At 41.2% G+C, this 19,862-nt stretch overlaps 2 protein-coding genes across 3 annotated transcripts in view; both read left to right on the top strand.

Annotated features, from left to right (window-relative positions):
- Tars3 (threonyl-tRNA synthetase 3) overlaps nucleotides 1-7,989 on the top strand; it is a 46,404-nt gene extending 38,415 nt beyond the window's left edge. Inside the window, exons 16-19 of the mRNA XM_074062130.1 lie at nucleotides 1,558-1,662; nucleotides 4,916-4,988; nucleotides 5,723-5,837; nucleotides 7,089-7,989. Coding sequence (XP_073918231.1) covers nucleotides 1,558-1,662; nucleotides 4,916-4,988; nucleotides 5,723-5,837; nucleotides 7,089-7,267 — 472 coding nt within the window. The 3' untranslated portion in view covers nucleotides 7,268-7,989. The remainder of the gene's footprint in view (nucleotides 1-1,557; nucleotides 1,663-4,915; nucleotides 4,989-5,722; nucleotides 5,838-7,088) is intronic.
- Nucleotides 7,990-10,014: 2,025 nt separating this feature from the next.
- On the top strand, nucleotides 10,015-19,173 carry Tm2d3 (TM2 domain containing 3). Of its 2 annotated transcripts, none has more exons than XM_020178524.2 (5): nucleotides 10,015-10,138; nucleotides 12,362-12,519; nucleotides 14,036-14,210; nucleotides 15,951-16,026; nucleotides 18,793-19,173. In XM_020178524.2, the coding sequence occupies exons 1-5, from the start codon at nucleotides 10,048-10,050 to the stop codon at nucleotides 18,962-18,964; spliced, it is 672 nt and encodes a 223-aa protein (XP_020034113.1). In that variant the 5' UTR covers nucleotides 10,015-10,047; the 3' UTR covers nucleotides 18,965-19,173. The 2 variants fall into 2 exon arrangements, with proteins under 2 accessions (XP_020034113.1, XP_020034114.1); XM_020178525.2 differs by having other exon boundaries at nucleotides 18,861-19,173.
- Nucleotides 19,174-19,862: the final 689 nt, after the last annotated feature.

Consider the following 19,862-nt stretch of genomic DNA (forward strand, 5'->3'; position numbering starts at 1 on the left):
GGGAAGGCAGTGAATATACATGATATTTGTACTGCTCAGAATTTCCCTGGAAGTACAAATAGTCAAAAGAAAGATTAAATTATAATTATGTAAAGTGTCTAGAAATCCAATAGAATCAAATGGATAAAAATTGGAATTCATAATGAAGTAAGATAGCTAGCAGTAAGCTCAAAGTATGAAGTGAGTCTACTTTCATATGGGTTAGCAGCAACTAGGAAATGCAGTGCAGAAAGACATTTCAGAAGCAACAAAATGCAAAATATCTAAAATGAGCTTAATAAAAATAGAAATGCAATATTTATATGAAGCATACGCCACAAAATTTTATCAAAGGCCATAAAGGATTAAGTGAACTTTGATGCTGCATTCTTGGAATGGGAGAATCAACATTGTGAAGATACTAATTCTCTTCAAATTTATCTATGAGTCATATAATCGTATCCAGATCCATTGGGATTATTTTGGGGGAACCCGACATTCGTTCTAATGCTTAGCATAGATGTATAAACATAGTTTATGTCACTAGTTTCCTTTCTTAAGTCTACAGCTGATTCAAATAGATGATGAGACGGAAAGTTCTGGATTCCCAGGGGCCTGCACAAAGGTCATGCCGCTTCTCTTTCATTCCCTACACATAAGCAGTATTATGTAACATTCAGGAATATTCCATACTGGTTTCAGTTTGTGGGATAGATGGTTTCTTCCTATGTCTGCTCAGATCTGAACGCAAACTGCTCCCCCCACCCCAAAGCTCTCTGAGGGATCTAGCCAGAGAATTTTGCCTATGGTTAGTCTATAATGGTCCTTAGCAGAAATGATCAGCAAAGATGATTTCCAGTTAAAACTCATTTCAACTGGGTTTAATGAATGTTTTGTTTTGTGTTTTAGTAGTAGCTAGCTGGTACAATTTTTAGATAAAGTTTTCTCAAAACAGCTTTTTAAAGTATCACAGATTACTTTTGTTTCAGTAAAGTGAAATTTATCTTTCTGAGGAACATATACATAGATCTTGGGGTGGCTTACTTAATTGCAATTGTAAGTTATAATTTGCTTTTTCCATTTCTTTCCATGGAGGGGAAGGGAAATCCTTCAATGTAAGATGCATGTCATGAAGGTTTCAGGTCTGTAAGGGGAGTTTCACCAGTGGACTTCTGGAACAAATACCAGGAACATTTTAAAAATGAGGCTTACAATGGGCAGTGGATAGTGGCAGGAATGAGGTGCACTGGATCAAACAAGATCAGCTGTGAGTGGACATTTGTGAAGCTGAGGGGGAGGGTGTGGGAGCTCACTACACTACTCTCTCCACTTTTGTATGTGCTTTCCTGAGGTCCAATACAAATGAATCTAAGCAGGCCAGTTTTTATAGGGTTCTATATTCATGTGTCCAGATATACAAGAGTCTTATTTTGGATCTTTATATTCATGAATTTAAAGAAATTTACTAGTATGTGTTTTCAGTGTTCTGTAATAAAAAGTTTTAGAGATCGATATAAGAAGATAAAGTTATTACTCAGCCTTAGGAAAATACTTAAATGTATAATTTTCATTTTTTAGTAAGGATGGGGATGATAAGAAGAGGCCTGTGATCATTCACCGAGCTGTGTTAGGATCGGTGGAAAGAATGATAGCCATTCTCTCAGAAAACTATGGGGGGAAATGGTAAGTGATACGGGGGGAAAAAAAGCTGGATGGCACTCATTCATAAAAATCATGTCTGATAAGATGAAATTGGTAGGAAAAAACTGGCATCATCTTCCTTATAATTAGCAAATGCCCAAACAGCAAGTGAAGAATTCGTGTTCATTTGCCAGTTCAGAAAACAGAAACAAAGAAAGCATGACAGTGTAACATGAAACCATACCCTTTGAGGGATCCAGTAGTAGTAAAGAGTTATTCCTGATTATTTTAGGACTTTCAAAGATCTAGAAGACTGATCAGAGGCAGGAAAACATATATCCTGCCTCCTGGGGTTCTGTACTATGTTGTCCTTCTATTTCCTTCAATCTGTGTAGTTTACCTTTGGGGTTCCTGGCCAGTGACTGAGGAGGAGAGCATGTAAACCTCATCTTGGGATGGCTGAACATACACAGCACTGCCCTCATTAGGGGCACCATGGGGAAGGAAAATGTCCTCAGACGGTGCATCTGGTGGTTCTCTCGGTCTGGAGGAAAAGCTGGCCAGAGGTGTGGGTTTACACTGATGCGGGGCTCTGCTTACTGTTTTGGCCACAGGAGTAGATATTTAGAAGTAATTAGATTGAAAAACCAGTGACATATAGATTTAGGGACGATGATGGCTCAGAATGGGTCATGAAGGTGGCATTGCCCAGCAAAAGGCCCTCCCTGTTGAGGAGTTTTTCAATATTCACATACTTGAGGACTCATTTAGTTGCGATGATCTTTTTTCTCCTAGTAATCACTCAGTGGTTCATAAATTGAATATGTGTGGGTTTTGCCCTACGTATGTTCCCTCACTGAGTTCCATCTTCTTGATAGACCACTTCTGAGGACTCATTTTGCCCTCAGTAGTGCTCAGTCTTATCTTACAGAAGGCACCGTAACCCAGTAGAGCAGTGAGCTACTTAGGATGGGCGGGGTGATTACATTGGATCCCTTATCATGCAAGGGTCAGTGCTGGAAAAAATAGTGACTTTCAGGGGCTGGTGGAGTGGCTCAAGCAGTGGAGTGCTTGCATGAAGGCCTTGAGTTCAAACCCCCAGTTCTGACAAAAAAAAAAAAAATAGTAAAAATAGCGTCTTTCAGTTTCTTTCCACTAAGAAGATAATGACTCTGGGTTTTGCTTTGCTCTTCTTTCCTGCCACGCTTCTGCCATCAGCAGCATGGAGAAACTTCAGTAAAGAAGTAAGGTGCCAGGCCAGCATTAGACTCACACTGTCCCGCACACTCAGAGGCGGGGGCCTCACCAGCAGTCACAGTACAAGTGCGGGGCTCACACATCCCAGGATGGTGCGTCGTGCAGCATACGGGAATGCTGCAGACCAGCAACTACTTGTAAAAAGTTTACTTGCCCTTCTACTTTTGAGAAATGGGCTGAGTGTCTGCTCATGCAGTGTAGCTGTCTTCAGAGTCTACTGCCCCAACTGCTGCTGTTGCCAGGCACAGTCCCTGCATCTCCCACTGTGGACATAGGGCACTGGCACCACTGCTAGGGCCACAGTCACAGATTCTCTGAAAGCCCCATGTTTCTGCATCATCCATGCCAGAAGGGATTCCACTTGGTGCCTTTTTTATATGCCACCTGTCACAAGTCAGCATGCCCTGCTTGTACATCTGACTGGTACGAACCTAGATCCCATGCACACATTGTAGCATTAATATTTGGGAAGGCTAGGTAAGCAAATTTCTGAGCAATAAACACAAGGTGGGAAATTTCCCAAACTGAGAATCTTCTAAAGGTCCTGGAATTCTATACCTATCCCTAATACTTCACCTGTGATCTTGGAGAAATATACTCCTATTAAAATTACACAGAAACCAAAAGTATAAATACGAATTACATATGCCATCCATTCGTGAGTTAATATATTTCTTTTCAGTTGGTGTGTTTTAAATAGATTGACATAGGTGAGGCACAGTGGTATTTTTCACTAGAATGGTAGTGGCGAAAGTGGCACAAAAACCTAAAGAGAGGTGGTAGACTTAGGAGGTACAGTGGGAGTCAGGAGATGTGCCAGTGCATAGAGAGTTCTTTATATCAAGAACTCAGGCACATTCCCCATGCTTCGTGCATCAACACTTCAGACACCTGCCAGGCTTGTGGGGGAAATGTCACCAAGAACTAAAAGTAGAAATGGCTAAATGAGGCTCCCTGAGGATGGTGTAGGACTGTGGATAGGGTAAGGCCAGAGCACAAAAGGAAACATTGGTTTTTCATTTTATTTCTGACTTTTATCATGTTTTATTATTTTTATCACATGTATCATTTTATTTCTGCAACTTAAAAATATATAAACATATACATTCATAGAGTCATCTGGGGATAGTCCCCTTAGCATTCCGTTCTGCCTGTACACGAAATTCATATTATGGTGAAGAGAAAGGTAAACGTGTCCCACATCAAACTTTGCTCACACCACTCTCCTTATTCTTTCTAGAACAGTAGCTTGTATTTTTATATAATCATGGGCTCACATGTAGTTGTAAGAAATAATAGGTCCAGCATAACCTGTACTCATTTTTCCCCAAAGGCAGTATCTTGCAGAATTACATAAAGTAGCACAGCCAGGAAATAAACATTGATGTGATCTATGTGCCTTGTTCAAATTTCACCAGTTTTACATGCACTCATTTATATGAGTGGGTGCATATGACTCCATAAGCTTTTGTCACATGGACAAACTGAGTAACCACCACCAGTCAGGATATAGAGCCGCTCCATTACATGTAAGGATCCCTGTGCTGCCGTACAGACTCTCATTCCCACTCTTAGTCACTCATCTTGCAACCGTGAATCTTGTCTCCATCTCCATAATTCTGTCATTGCAAGAGTGTTGCATGAATAGATTCACACGGTAGACAGCCTTTTGAGATTCCCTTTTTTTCACTCCGTGGAAGTCCCTTGAAAGTATCCATAAATGGATGATCCATTTTCCTGTTGATGGTGTTCCACGGTGTGGATGTACATAAGTGCCCAGGTGTGCACGTTCCTGATTAGCCTTCAATGTGTTTCAACCCACTCTTCCCTCTCTTTTCCTATCAAAATTCCAAATTGCTCCAGTTTACTCTATTGTTTTTTAGCTCTTAGTAATAGTTTGGCTTGCTCCCACACTATTCCACTGGAACTATTCCCTTATGAAGTCTTATTGTAAAAAAAACTTTGATTATTTTTTAATTACACAATAAATGGTCATTTTGAAATTATTTTGAAAATATATATTTTACCTATTTTTCAGGCCTTTCTGGCTGTCTCCTCGTCAGGTAATGGTCATCCCTGTGGGACCAACTTGTGAAAAATATGCACTTCAGGTAAAACCAGAGACATTTAAAGTACATAGTAACCTTGCCATGTATTTTCTGTAGATCACTGAATGTCATTCATGCTTTAAAAAGATCACTGAATGTCATTCATGCTTTAAAATATTACATGACTCACACATTAATTTAACAACTTGTTATTTCAGTGATAAACACATGAATTATCTATGTAGCTGTGTCAGAACTATTTTATTTAAAGCCTTTGAGAAATTGGTATTTAGAAACATCTTGTAATTAAATGATTCTTTTCCACATGGGCTCTTTTAGGGAAGAGCACTTTAGTATCTGTTATTCCATAACAAAATACCCTAAAACTTAGCAACTTGCAACAACAAATATTATCTCACGCTTTCTGCAAGTCAGGAATCTAGGAGCAGCTGAGTTGGTTGGTTCTGGAGCACTCTATCTCATGAGGCTGCTGTCTGTCCTCAGGGCTTGCCTCAGCTCCTCACCAGGTGGCCTTCGTGGATTGCCTGAGTGTCTCCACAGCATGGGAGGTGGTTTCTCCCACAGCAAGTGATCTGGAGAGATGGAAGCAGAAGGCTTTGGTAACCTAATCTCAGGAGTGATATGCCTGCACTTCCATCCTTCTCTGTGGGCCACACAGACCCAACTCTAATACAGGGTCAGGAGAGCTACACAAGGGTGTGAATGCCAACCATGACAGTTGTGGAATCTGGCTACCATAAATAATGTAATAATAAAACTATTCCATTTTATTCTAGGTATCCAATGAGTTTTTTGAAGAAGGATTTATGGCCGACGTGGATTTAGATGAGAGTTGTACACTAAATAAGAAAATACGAAATGCACAGCTGGCTCAGTATAATTTTATTTTGGGTACTTTAAGTTTGTATGTGTTTTTTCAGATGCCTGTTTTTTTGGTTGTGATTCCAAAAAAGCAAAATGAGGAATATGGTTCTAACTACTTGATTTTCACAATTTTACTGTTTAATACTTGTATACAAAGAAGAGTCTTGGGCCAGCTGTTCCTAGCTCTTCACATGAATCCTGTGGTAGAGTGTTGTTAGTGTTAGTTAACATCTTAAAACAAAATGGAAAAAAAAAGTGAAAATGATATCTTCAGTAGAATTATTACACTGCTTACATTTGAGCCACATAGCAGACCTGAAATATTTTCCCATTTTTCTGGTTTATTAGAAATCTTGGGAATTAAGTCTATGTTCCAAATTTAAAATAAGAAGAAAATTAAGTGGAAAAAATGTTCCACAGGCACATGAGTACTTGGATACAGAATACAAAACTTTAGCTTTAAAAATCAAGAGAAACTGCTAGTGATATGCCTCCAAGCATGGTATTGATATCTCTTGAAAACTGAAAGAATCTGTAGAAAGCAAAATAAATATGCATTGAGGTATCCTGCCAACAATTGTTCATTGATGTTTGATTCTAGTTAGTATTGTGATTTTTCAATCATGTTTGTTGTGGTGATAGAAATCTAAAATTAGCTTAGACAAAGATGGAACTTATTACAAGGGTACTGAAGTATCCTGTGATGTGAAAGGTAAAATTAAATAGTCAAACCATTGGAAGGGTAAGAATATCAACTCTTATCAGGACTTCTTCTCCCCATTTCTGGTTCCTGTTTTGCTCTGGTTCTTTATGCTTCTCTTGAATATCTACCTGACTCCACTTAACTGGTTTCTTCTTTCCATATGTGAGAAATATGGCTGCACATTTCTGCCTCATCTCACAATATGAGTCACGAGAGAGAACAAGCTTTCTCCCTACACTCCAGGGAGTTCTGGCTGCCTGGCACAGAGCAGCCATATGACACATCCTCTGACTCATCAAGTAGGACCGAAGGAGTTGGGGTATCTGTAAGAGTCCCGCTCCCATTTGTGCTCCAAGACCATAATACTGTTCTCTCAGGTGGACAACAGGAAATTGGATTCAAGTCATCCCTTCCCTCAAGACACTTAACCACCAGAGGAAGAACCTAATGGCCATTAGACCATTAATAGTGGGTGATGATTACTGAGGGAAAGTCAGGCATGGGTCATCAGGCTGCTACCATAGTGGCTGGCAAGTCATTGATTTAAAATGTTTATTTCCCTTTGTTTTCTACAGTGGTTGGAGAAAAGGAAAAGATAAATAATGCTGTAAATGTTCGAACAAGAGATAACAAAATTCACGGAGAGGTTCCAGTAGCTTCTGCCATTGACAAGTTGAAGAATCTTAAGAAGTCACACACACTGAATGCTGAGGAACACTTTGGAAGTCCTTTCCTTGTACTCACTTCTGTGTAACCTTGTTTTGACTTTGAAAATGTTTCTTAACCATTTAATATTTTAGTACTTCTTTGGAGAACTTTGGGCCCACTAATGGATCCACTCATGGGCTCAGTTGAGAAAGAAACAAAGTTTAATTCATTAATGTGTTCTGGGAATGATAAAAGGAGAAGCTTGGAAATTTTCAAGCAATATCAATGCTTTGGAAAACCTCAGTAGTGAAATGATATTCACTGAAAGAAGGAAACATAGAAAATGAGGATTATGATTTTTGATTTTTAAAAGATGGCCCTCAGTACCTCAGTGGTAGTGCACTTGCCTAGCATATGTAAGGCCCTGGGTTCAATTTCCAGCACTGCAAGAAAAAATAAAAGAGGGACTCAAAAGTCCACAATCTTTTTGGGATACAGGAGGAAATCTTATTTTCTAATAATGTCTCAGGTGTTTATATGGCTGTTTTACTAAAATTCACACTGAAATTTTATGTCCAAAGTTGGAATAATTTCTTAATTTGTTTTAAGAAATCAGAAACCATAAACGAAGCTGTTAGCACTACATATTGGATTACTGACAGGCTCTGCACCTTGAAGAAGTTCAGTGTGGTGGAACCTATTTGCACTATAGGTTAAGAGTTGCAGTTTTAATGCTTCTAATTCATAATTGAGCTTTATTAATCTTTAGAAAAAATGACTTCCCAAATAAAATGCATCCCACACACTGTTTCCTGTTTCCAGTCTTTCGGCTCTGAACTTGTACCACAGTAAGCTGATCACCTACACCTAAATACTTTTTTGGGATGACATTTATAGACCCAAATGGATTTCTGATTTTAACTGAAAGGTAGTATCTTACTAGCTTAGAACCAAATTAAATTGTTTTCTGCTAGTAGAGAATTTAGTTACCAATCAAGTATTTATTGACTATCTTAAGTGCTACAAGAATCCAAAATAAATGGAAGAAAGTGTCTCTTCAACATATTAATCATTTAGTTAGCTTTCTGGGGGACATGAACAGTGAAACAGTTGGTGAACAAAAGTGCCATATATCAGACCTTTGTAGTAAAATGTCAGATTGTGATATAATTTTTGAAACTAACATTTATTGAGAACTTACCTGTGCCAGGCACCACTGTTTTTTTTTTTATCCATCAGATGAAGTGAGGGAGTGGGGTTTGGAAGACCCCAACGTGGGAGTGATCCTGCTGCAAGCAGATGGGAAGAGAAGCACCTCCATAGTGTACTTCCTATGAGGGATGCTGTGATGAGAACAGGTGCAGGTAGCCAAGAGCAGTTCCCCTCCCCCCAGTGCTGACCTTCTTTCAGGTGAACATCCCACACCTTGCCCCTGTCCCAGTCTCTGGAGGCCTGTCCTTTAAGTACTGCATATACCTAAAAAGCCAGTGGTCAGGCCGAAAGCAGGTCAAGAGCCTGAGTCCGGGTGGTGGTGGGGGGGGGGGGTTGGTGCCTGGACTGCCTGTCACACCTGATGGGTCATTCACGTGCTGTTCAGGCCACCTCCCTCACCTGTAAATAAGTAGAGAATGAAATGTTGTGACTTCATCATGTTACCAGAACCAGTGACATTCTAGGGAGGAGATCTCCAAAAGTCAGTAGGCTTCCACCTGACCCTTGAGTACTAAGTTCTTAATGTCACAAAAAAGAACTTTAGGACACATCAACATAAGAGACCAAGGAAGTTTATTAGTAAAGCAAGGCAAGGCAAGAAAGATAGTATGAGGCCAGAACTGGGTGCGGGCACATCTGGTAACAGGTGCAACCAGTGCTCTAATGGGTATTTATGGTTAAAAAAAAAAGGTGGGCTGGGGGTTTGGTTCAAATTTGCCTTAGGAAAGAGTGCTCCTCTGTGCTGATAGCTGGCTTCTTTTTTTTTTTAATCATTTTTTTCTGTTACACTGTTTTATCAGTTTTGGGCCCAGAGACTTCAAGGTTGGCCTGCTCATTAAATTTGAGTCACTATAACATAGATGATTGAACATCCCTGTAAACAAAGAATGGGTCCTGTGTGATGCTCCCTACTTATCCCTTGCGATAAGTATTTTTCTTCGTAGACACCTTTTGTGCCCACAGGAGTCATTTTCCCAAGAGTTCTTTCCCAGGATAGCGTTTTTCTTTAAGATACCCTTATTCTACTCTCAGAGCATTTTTGGGCAAGGGGGCAAGGGCAGAGGGGAGAGGGTGAGAGTGCTGCTTTTTCGTTTTTTCTTTTTAGTAAATGTTGCAGTTTGTTGAGGGAATGTAAGGTTGAAAGTTACCTATGGTTAAATGAGCTGCTTATTACTACAATATTTATTTATAAATGCCTGGCTGCTGTTTCCCATGCCTCAATATCCTTGGTGTATCCTACGTCAATCAACCTTTCCACGGTTCCTAGCACACAGCAGCCATTTTTCTCTCCAAACATACACATCCAGCCACATAAAAATGATAGCCAACGTCCAGCCCGTGTTTTTGGTCCTCCGGGAACCTTTTCCCAGGCTCCAGCAGTGGAAGGAGCGGGGAATTTTTTCGTCAAAGGGCGTGGTGTGATGTGTTTGGGAGCTGAGCAACTTCACGGGGTTTTCCTGCCCAGAGGGCGATGCGGAAAAGAAGTGCACGTGGGACGAGCGGCGGGAAACCCAGGGAACCCTGCCTCTTGCTGTCCGCAGCTGCAGTGCGCGTGCGCTCTGGGGCTTGGTCGGACACGCCCCTTTCAGCGCCTGCCCTGAGCCCCGCCCCACTACGGCGCATGCCCAGCGGCACCTCCCACCCCCGGCCCGGAAGTGTGCGCGCGCCGGCAAGATGGCGGCTGCGGCGCGGCAGCTGCGGGCACTTTGCTACTTGGGTCGCGTGCTGCTCTTCCTTTCACAGTTCTACATTCTGTCCGGCAGCGGTGAGTTAAAGGTCGGGGACCGCGCCTGGGAGAGCCGAGTGACAGGAAGGTCCGGGTGCTGTGGGACGCCGTCGGGCCCAGGGCGGCGGGCGGAGGCTGAGTGCGGGGAGGCGGGTGCGAGGCGGGCGCCGGGGTCGCTGCAGCCTTGACCCGAGGCCGCGTCCCCGCTCAGCGACACCTGCCTCCCAGCCCTCTAGCTGTCCGGGGGCGTTGTGGGGTTCGCCCGGCGAAGCTTTGTTCCCCAGGTGCCTGTGAACCTGAGTCGGTGCCGGTCGACCCAGCTGCCGTTTCGGGCTTTCACGAGCGATTATTGCTTGGTGTAGTTGATCCGCGCGTATCGATCGCACAGCCCAAGGTGTCACGAGCCGGCAACATGCCTCTCTCATTGTGGGACCCTTAACTTTGGCGCATTCACAGCCGCTGGTTCAGTCAGTAAAGGACCCGGGCCCTGCCCGTGCGTCCACAGCAGTTCCCAGGGCAGCAGGTGCTAGGCATTTTCGATTCTAGCTAAATGTGCATGTTTATATCGAGTAGTTGCTGGGGTTTCTTATGATATTTCTTGTAGTATACCAAGTCATTTTCGTCTTTAATTGTTTGACGCGTTGCATTTTAGATTATGTGAATTAAGGACAAAGACACAGCCATTTCCCTCAGTAAGTTTGATATTTGAATGAATACCTTTTAATATCCCTGCCTCCGTCTTTATCCAGTCTCACGCTCCTCATTTTCTGTCTCCAGATGGCTATTATTTTTCCACCTCCCCCATCAAGTACCCTTTAACCAGTGCAGCTTTCCCCTTCAAAAGTTGTTGTTTGTTACTTGTAGAACTGCGTTCCTGATGTTGGAGACTCTTGTCCAGTGACAGCACTGTGTGCTGTGCGTGGATGGGAAGGATGAGAGAGGCACTGACCTGCAGTCTAGTCTGGTGGTGTTACTCTCCTTGGGCCCTTGTTTGCTTTCTTAAAGGCTGCTGTGAGGTTAGCCTGGCTGCTTAAAGCCTTTTCATAATTGTGGTTCTAAGTGTCCAGCTGCCAGCCACATAGCAATAGGAACAATAGAAAAGGAAATGGTCTTTGTAGAGTTGGCCACTTAAAACCATGACAGTAAGAAGGACCAGTTTCAAAGAATTGTTCTTGGGTGTGATGACTCACGCCACCCTAGCTACTCTAGAGGCAGAGATCAGGAGGATCTCTGAGTTCAAAGCCAGCTCTGGCAAATAGTGAGACCCTATCTGGAAAATACCTGTCACAAAAAAGGCTCGTGGAGCAGCTCAAGGTGCAGGCCCTGAGTTCACGCCCCAGTACCAGGAAAAAAATTAAAAAATTGAAGAATGGGTGTGTTTTGCAAATTGGCTCTGTAGTGTCATCCTTTAGCATTCATTATCTCAGTGACTTGAAACTGGCAGAGAAGTAAAAACCATCCGTGTACTTGAATTTAAAATGTGTATTGGTTTCTCGAGAAAGCACAAAAATTCTTGTCTCTTGCATGTTTTGAAAGCCTCTGCCCTCAAGAATATTTGCAAGTTTTATTCTGTCAACTGAAAAAATATATTGCAGACCTGGTTGGGTTGGCTGGAAAAAAAAAAGTTGCAACTTACTGAACAAATTATGAAAATAGGATTAATTTTTTTTTAATTTTGGTGAAATAAAAGTACGAATGGCAGCAAATTATGGCTTATGAAGTACCAATATGGAATAATGACAAGAGTGTTTTTCTAGAATTGGAGCCCTGAGGGTATCAGAGACTTTGTTTCCCAAATCAGTGAATTCAAGCAAAAAAGAACATTGGATTGGAAAGGAGAGATTTGTGTTCTGGTTCCAGTTTTGTCACTTAACCTTTCCTGGGATTTTTCATAAACTACCGTGTCTAGACTTTAGGGTTTTTTGTCTTATAAATGGTAGGTTTCGTGAACCTTTAACTTGTACCCAGTATATTCTCTGCATTGTTTGTACATTATCACCTTTAGTTTTCGTGGCCATTTGGGAAGCAGGGATGAAATACCATTGACAGATGTGCTGTCTACAGAAACACACAGCTGGCTGGGGGCAGAACCCCTCCTTAATTATAGGTGTCTCTGACTCTCGATGCTGACTTTGTGCTTTTGGCATTCCGGTGCGTGTCTCATTGCTAATGATTGTGTCTTCATCTAAGAAAATTGCCTTCATCTGTTACCGTGATCCGTAGTAAAGAGAATAAACTGCTTTCTCTCCTTGCCTCTCACAGAAAGTACTGAAATCCCACCTTATATGATGAAGTGTCCAAGCAATGGTTTGTGTAGCAGACTTCCTGCAGACTGTATAGACTGTGCGACAAATTACTCATGTGTCTATGGGAAGCCTGTGGCTTTTGACTGTGCAGTGAAACCTTCTGTTACCTGTGTGGTGAGTATTGCAGTTGTTTATTCTAAGTGAATGCATTTGTAAGCCTTGAGTCAGAAGTGTAGCATACACTTGTCTGTAGTGAGGGAAGAGTCTGGAATAATTTTTATAGTTTACTAAAAGTGTCCTGTAAAGTATATAAATAGATACACATTTATATCTATTAGCTAGTAGCTAGCCTGTAATCCTAGCTACTCAGGAGGCCGAGGAGGAGGAGGCTGGCGTTTGAGGCCAGCCTGGGCAGAGACGCATAAAAACACAAGGGCTCAGGCATAACTAAGTGGTAGAGCACTTGCCTATCATGCATGAGTCTTCAGTCCCCTGGGATTTAGTCCCTAGAACCGAAAAACAAAAATTTAAATCTGGCATTTGGGGCCGTAGTTCAGGAATAGAACTGTGCTTAGCACATGTGGGTCCTGGACTTAACCCTCAGTGCCCTCTAAATGAATTTCAAAGATAAAAATCTTACATTCCCTTTCATATCAGATTGCTGCGGTTCCATTTATAATGGTAACTGACAAGCCCATTGAATGCTCCTTTGTAGGACTTGTAGAAAAAGCAGGTGTAATCCTTTAGCTGGGCTCTGGTTTCCTAGTAGTGAGAGCTGGCGTATGGAGGGTGATGTCTTTTTAATCATAGATGAGCTTGCAAAGGGGCTGATTCAGTAAATGCTGAGATGCCTGGGTAACTCTCTGGAAGAAAAAGAGGTGAACTCCTGCTTTGCAGAACAAATTCCAGATAGACACATAGCTGGGAGGAACGGATGCGTCCCTTTGTTGAGAGTCATTGAGCTTCAAGGAGTAGAATCCAGATTCCCTGACCCAGCTGATGCTTCTGTAAGTACAGAACACTGCCTTACTGTGTTCCAGGTCTTCCCTACCATCTCCTGTCAGCCTGCACTTCAGGGTGATTGCTGCTGCTCTCATCTCCATGAACACTTGACAGGACCCACCAACAAGTAGCCCACTTGAGAGGAACCCTATGTTACGTAGCCACCCAGATTCTACATGTCATGGGGTTCTTCTAAGTCCAGGCTGGACCTAGGTGCTAGATCCTGGGAAAGTCTTGTAACATTGGAAGAAACAGTGTGCCATACTTACAGACCAAGGTGGAATCTAACTTGTGACTCACGACCTTCACACAAGTGCCCTCTTCTGTTCCTTCCAGCTGTCTGTGCCTACGATGTTATGTAAACTCCCTTTGTTTTATTTTATAAAAATAAAGTAATTAAAAAGCTAAGCAAGCGTGATGAAATAGTCTTATCACTCTACAGTAGTTTGCTGGGGTTTTTTTAGCTTGCTGTTTTAATGTGAGTTTATCTGGGTTTTTTCTTCAGGTAGCCAGTGTATACATATTTGTTTTACACACACTGGTTTTGTACCTTTTTTTCTGGCACTCATAGCTAGGTTCTAAGTGAAAATGTTTTAGAAATTTTGTGGCACATGACTGTGTAAGTCTTATTTATGAAATGTCAGACTACTGCACTTTATTGCTGAGCACTGTACCCTTCTGTACACAGGATCAAGAGTTCAGATCCCAGAAGAACTTCATCATCAACATGACTTGCAGGTTTTGCTGGCAGCTTCCTGAAACAGATTATGAGTGCTCCAATTCCACCAGCTGCATGACAGTGTCCTGTCCTCGGCAGCGGTACACAGCCAACTGTACAGTGCGGGACCACATTCACTGCTTGGGTAAGTCATTCAGAGTTCAAGGAAGTTTGTGAGTAAAATGTTTTTCTCTGAGTTTACTTATGGGATCTTAACCAGAAATTTGAGAATTAAATTTAAATTATTTAGTCATAAACATTAACGGTTTCTTTTTGCTTGTTTGTTTTTTTGCGGTGCTGGGGATTGAACCTGTGGCCTTGCACATACTAGGCAAGCACTTTATCACTTGAGTGATGCCCCCAGCCCTTTTGATGTTTGTGTATTTTGTATTCCCTTTGCCGTGCTGGCCTTAAATTCACGATCTTCCTGCCTCCACCTCCCGAATAGCTGGGATTATTAGCCATGCCCCACTAATATCAACAGTTTTTAGATGTGCCAGTCCTCATTAATAAACTCAATGAACTGAAAAAAAAAGCAGCCCGAAAATGTGCAATTCTCTTATTGTTTTAAATATATTTGATAAAATAATTGCAGATCTAAAACATAATAATTGAATTTCACCCAAATTAAACACCATCACCACCTTAGTGACTTGCTTTCATCCACTTGTTTTACCTTCTCACTGGAACTAACCTTTAGAACTGCATTGTCCACTACTTTTTCAAAATCCTCTATAGTTCTGTTGTGTATATGTAATAAAATACAGTGGGATGTGTTATTCAATAGTGCACATTTTAGATCTGTACAAAATGATGTCAGGCTGTGGTCTTCGGGGACTCTGCAGTTATGATCATGGCTGTAAGGTTCACCCATGAGAGTTACCTTATTTATTAATTTTACTAAGGTAGGAAAATCTGTTGTAAGGTTGGATTATGGCTTATCCGTTCTATGCATTTGAATTATTTGCTGTTTTTAGCTGTTACAGCTGCTGTTGAAATTCCTGGCCACAGCTCCTTGTGGCACGTGTGCCCAGTTGTGTTTAGCACATTTTCCTCTCCAGCATCGTTTTCCAGAATCCTTTTCTTTGCTTTCCCACCAGCAGTGGTACCTAATTGTTGTCAATCCAGATCTTCTCCAGTACTGTTTATCTTTAAGTTTTGTCTTTTCACTGAAGATTTCTGGAATTCTTTCATTTTGTCGATAATAATCTTAGTTTTCCCTAAAACTTTTTCTCAGCTTTTGAATTTTCACCTCCGCTTTGTTTATAGTATCTTTTTGATGATGAACAGAGCTTTAAAAATGAAGTTAATTTAAGCTGTTAGCCCTTTTCTTTCCTTTGTATTTTTAGTTGTTTATGTCTTTTCTTGCCTCAAGCTTATGAAAGATACTTTCTTTCACAAGCTATAAGTGTGGCCATTCCCATGTAGGTCTATAATCTGTCTGGACTTCATTTTGGTAGATGGCATGAATTCACTTCACCTTTCTATTTCTTCCCGCCTGAAGAGCCAATCATCATGGTTCATCTGTGTGTGACCTTTGTCAGTCAAGTGCTTGAGCTTGCTCTCCTATTGGGTGATTTATGAGTCTCAGCACCACTTTGTCTTATTTACTTCTAACTTTGCCAGCAGTGTTGATATCTAGGAAGGCGCTTCATGTTCTTCAAGCTGTAACCTTAACTGACTCAAACATTTAAATCTCTGCTTGTAACTGGTAAGGATTTTCTTCATATTGTTTGCTGTAGTAAATACTGACTACTGTAAAGAGAGGTCAGTTTTTAGATTCTATATTACAAGGCCATTGTTTATAAGTAAGTCTCAGTGGGAATATTTTGTTCCTGTGTTTCAATGTAAAGTGTTTTCCTTTTTTGTTTGTTTGTTTGATAAGGTAATCGCACTTTTCCCAAAATGCTGTACTGCAATTGGACTGGAGGCTATAAATGGTCCACTGCTCTGGCTCTAAGGTAAGCTTTGGTACAAATGCCATGTGGTTTCTGTGAGTTAGTGGAGACTACAGACATCGTGCTTGGCTAGGCTCATCCTTCACTCAGATCTTAATTCATGTGGTAGGTAGACTCCAGGGAACAGTTGCACAAAGTTAGATGACCAGACAGGACCGTCACACCATTTAACGTCAGACATGTTGGCTTCTCAGGATTCCTGCACATTGTAGAGATGACATAGTAGAGTTATATACTGTAAGAACCCCATCCTGAACTTATGTGTATGGTAAAATGCTGTAGGCTTATTTAAAATATGTGGGTTTAAAGTGTATATTTTAAACTTTAAGAACTTTCTTATTATAAATAAATATATATATGGCAAGGTTGGTGGTTTATGCTTAAAGTCCAGGTACTTCAGAGACAGAGATTGGGAGGATCACAGTTGAAGGCCAGCCCAGGCAAAAAAGTTAGACCCCATCTCAATCAATAGCAAAAAGTTAGCAAGACACCCCCACCCCAGTCTCAATCAATAAGCTAGGCATGGTGGTGTACACCTGTGATCCCAGCTACTTGGGAGGCTATAGGTAGCAGGATAGCAGTCCAGGCCAGCTTAAGCAAAAATGAAAGACCCTACCTGAAAAATAATTACAGCAAAACAAAGGGCTGGGGGCATGACTCAAGTGGTAGAGTGCCTACCTACTAAGTGCAAGGCCCTGAGTTCAAATCCCATTACCACCAAAAAGAAAAAATACACACACACACACAAAATGCATATATGGGGACGGGAAGGAAGGAGTAAAATTACAGGTAATTTTTAATGTTTTTTTTCTTTGTTTTCATTAAAAATTACCTGTGTTTTTACCATCCTGCAATTATAGACCTAAAATCCTTACATAAAAATGTGAATGTAGTGTTAAACTTTTCAACAGTTTTTAAAAGGATTGTATCAAGTCTTCCCATCAAATAAAAGGCAGACTGGACTCTGTTCAAATGACTAATTAGAAGTAACACTATCTACATCTGAAGTCTTAGTGTTAAAGCCTGGGACCCTGGGCCTGCCTGAAATCCTGCCTGCAGGAGTTCTCATTTTGGGCTAAATGTGTCTTTGTCTTGTGTGTAGTGGAGTGCACCCCAGCATCACTAGCCCCTAAATACTACTGGTGTACACCAAACTTTCCAGGTGTGCTCTTTAGAATTCTCCAGACGTTGCTGAAAGGAGCAAAATTGCCCCTCTTGAGAGCTACTGCGGTAGGATTTGGGTTGTGAAAGGAAGGAGAACCCCACCTGGCCAGAGGGGTAACTGGAGAGTTAGAAAGGAATCCGAGGTGGGAATAAAGACAACAAAGTAAGACTGGACAACTGGCCAGAGTATTTGTTAGCAGTGTTCAAGTTAAAACTAGCAACCAACTTTAAGAATATATATATATTATTGATTTAGATTAATTTTAGGCTTAACAGAAAAATTGCTATGGTAGGGAATTCATATGCACCTCTCAGCCAGTCTTCTCTAAATCATTAATATGCGTTACCACTGTGATACATGTGTCAGCTGACTGTTAAGATTTGTTGTTTTTTTTTTTTTTTTTGGTGGTACTGGTGTTTGAACTCAGGGCTTAGTGCTTGTGAGGCAGGTGCTCTGCCACTTGAGCCACCCCTCCAGTCTGACTTTTAAAATTAGTAGCAGCTTTCTTCTCAGAGCTCAATATAGTTTCCTTCAAAATATTCACTGTAAATAAGATAAAGTCTGGGAGTTTGCTCCGAAGAACAGCTGTCCCTCAGTATCCTTGGGGTGTTGGTTCTGGGACCCCCTCAGATACCAAAATGCATAAATGCTTGAGCTCCTTATAGAAATGGTGAATTATTTGCATAGAATCTGCACACATCCTCCCATATACTTTAACTCATCTCTAGATGACTTATAACACCTAATACAATATAAGTGCTATGGAACTCTGTGTTGTTAGGGAATAATGACAAAGTTTGTGTATGTTCATTACATATATACACAGATGTATATATGTACATATATGTGTGTGTGTGCATATGTATGCATGTATTTGGTTTTTCGTTTTGTGTGTTTTGGCAATACTGGGGTTTGAACTCAGAGCTTCATGCTTGCTTGGCAGGCACTCTACTGCATGAGCCACAATGCCAGCCCTTCAAAATACTTTTAATCTGTAGTTGATTGAGATGCAGAACCTTCTTTGGTTATGGAAGGCTGATTGTAGTGGCCTCTGTGGCAGGAATAGGCGAACATCAGCAAGAACAGGGTCAGCCACGTGTGGATAACTAATGGAACTGACCCATGAGTACTGTTCTATTTCCTTTTTACTATTACATGTGTTTTGGAGTTGACCATAATAAATATTGTCTCTATATTGTTAGATTTCAGAATTCAAAGGAACCTTAAAAGTCATTCATTCATGTCACTAAATTTTTAGAGAAAAGTGATTTATACATCTTGACCTGAGTCAGCCAAACATACTGGGTGCCCCAAGACTGCAACTCCTGACCACGTCTGCACACTTTCTCGGATGAGTCCCTGTGATACTAAAAAGTACTGGGGTTTATTAGTTTTCTTTAAGAGGGAGAAACATTAGATTTCAGTGCAGCTAAAACTTGCATGCTTACTTTTCACGGCATGAACCCAGCGTCTTGCACATGCTAAGCTATATGCTTACTTGTCACAGTCTTGTCTGTGATCATTTGGTATTGTGAGTTTGTGGAGTGGTGGTTTGTGCTCCTTAGGGGTTATGGTAATTTGAGGCTCTTTCACAAACATCACAGCCACCTTGGTGATGAAACCCCAATTGGGAGCACTTACGAGGCCAGGCCACTTTGCCGTTGTGTTGCAGCATCACCCTTGGAGGCTTTGGAGCAGACCGCTTCTACCTGGGTCAGTGGCGCGAAGGCCTGGGCAAGCTCTTCAGCTTCGGAGGCCTGGGAATATGGACACTGATAGACGTCTTGCTGATTGGAGTCGGCTACGTGGGACCTGCAGATGGCTCTTTGTACATTTAGCTGTCGTCATGTGCTTCAGAGAAGAGCAGTGATTAAAAATGTCCTTTGGCCTGTAGGAATCGGTGAGGTGTGAGTTTATGTTTTAATGTATGGTATCTGTACTTCACTTGCCTTGATGAAGGCAAAATAAACAAAGAAAACACTGAACTGTCCCAACCTGGAATTTTTATTTGCCTAAAATATATTTTATGTCTGTGAAAAAAATTTAAGCTTAAAGCCAGAAGGAGAAATTGGTGGAAAGTCCATTTAACTCCTTCTCAGTTTTGTATTGCTTTTGTGGCACTGTGTCACCACATCTCAGACCTGCGCGCCATCTGCCGAGCTGAGTGCAGAGGCTGGGACAGATTTTTATCCTGTTAGCTAAATAAAGGTATCCACCTGTGCTTCCATCACCTATAAATTTTGCAGTGTAGTATCTGTGTAGTTGTCCTTTATAAAGTAAACTGCGCAAGTTTTGTTTCTAGTTGCCGTGGTTGAATTTTGTTAGCAATCTAAAAAGAGTTACAGGAGTACCCTTTTTTTAATAAAATTGCAAACTTCTTTAAGAAATATTACAGACATGTTTTTTGTATGTTTTCCAAGTTAAAATACCTCGAATAACCGTGACTTACTTATTAATTAAGAAGTAAGATGTCTTTTTCGGGCCACTGCTGTATTTCAACAGATATTCTTAATTGGCTGGTTTATCAATACTGGAGGCATTGGAAAATGAATCTTTCTTTTGAGTCTTTTTAGATCAGTTGAAGAGAAAAAATTGCTATTAATCTAAAATCAGTTTTACTCAGGCTCGCTTTTGAAACATTTAAAAATTCTTAACATTCTTCCTTTCAAATTCC

This window comes from Castor canadensis, chromosome 19, assembly GCF_047511655.1.
Source record: "Castor canadensis chromosome 19, mCasCan1.hap1v2, whole genome shotgun sequence".
NCBI classification, from domain to species: Eukaryota; Metazoa; Chordata; class Mammalia; order Rodentia; family Castoridae; genus Castor; species Castor canadensis.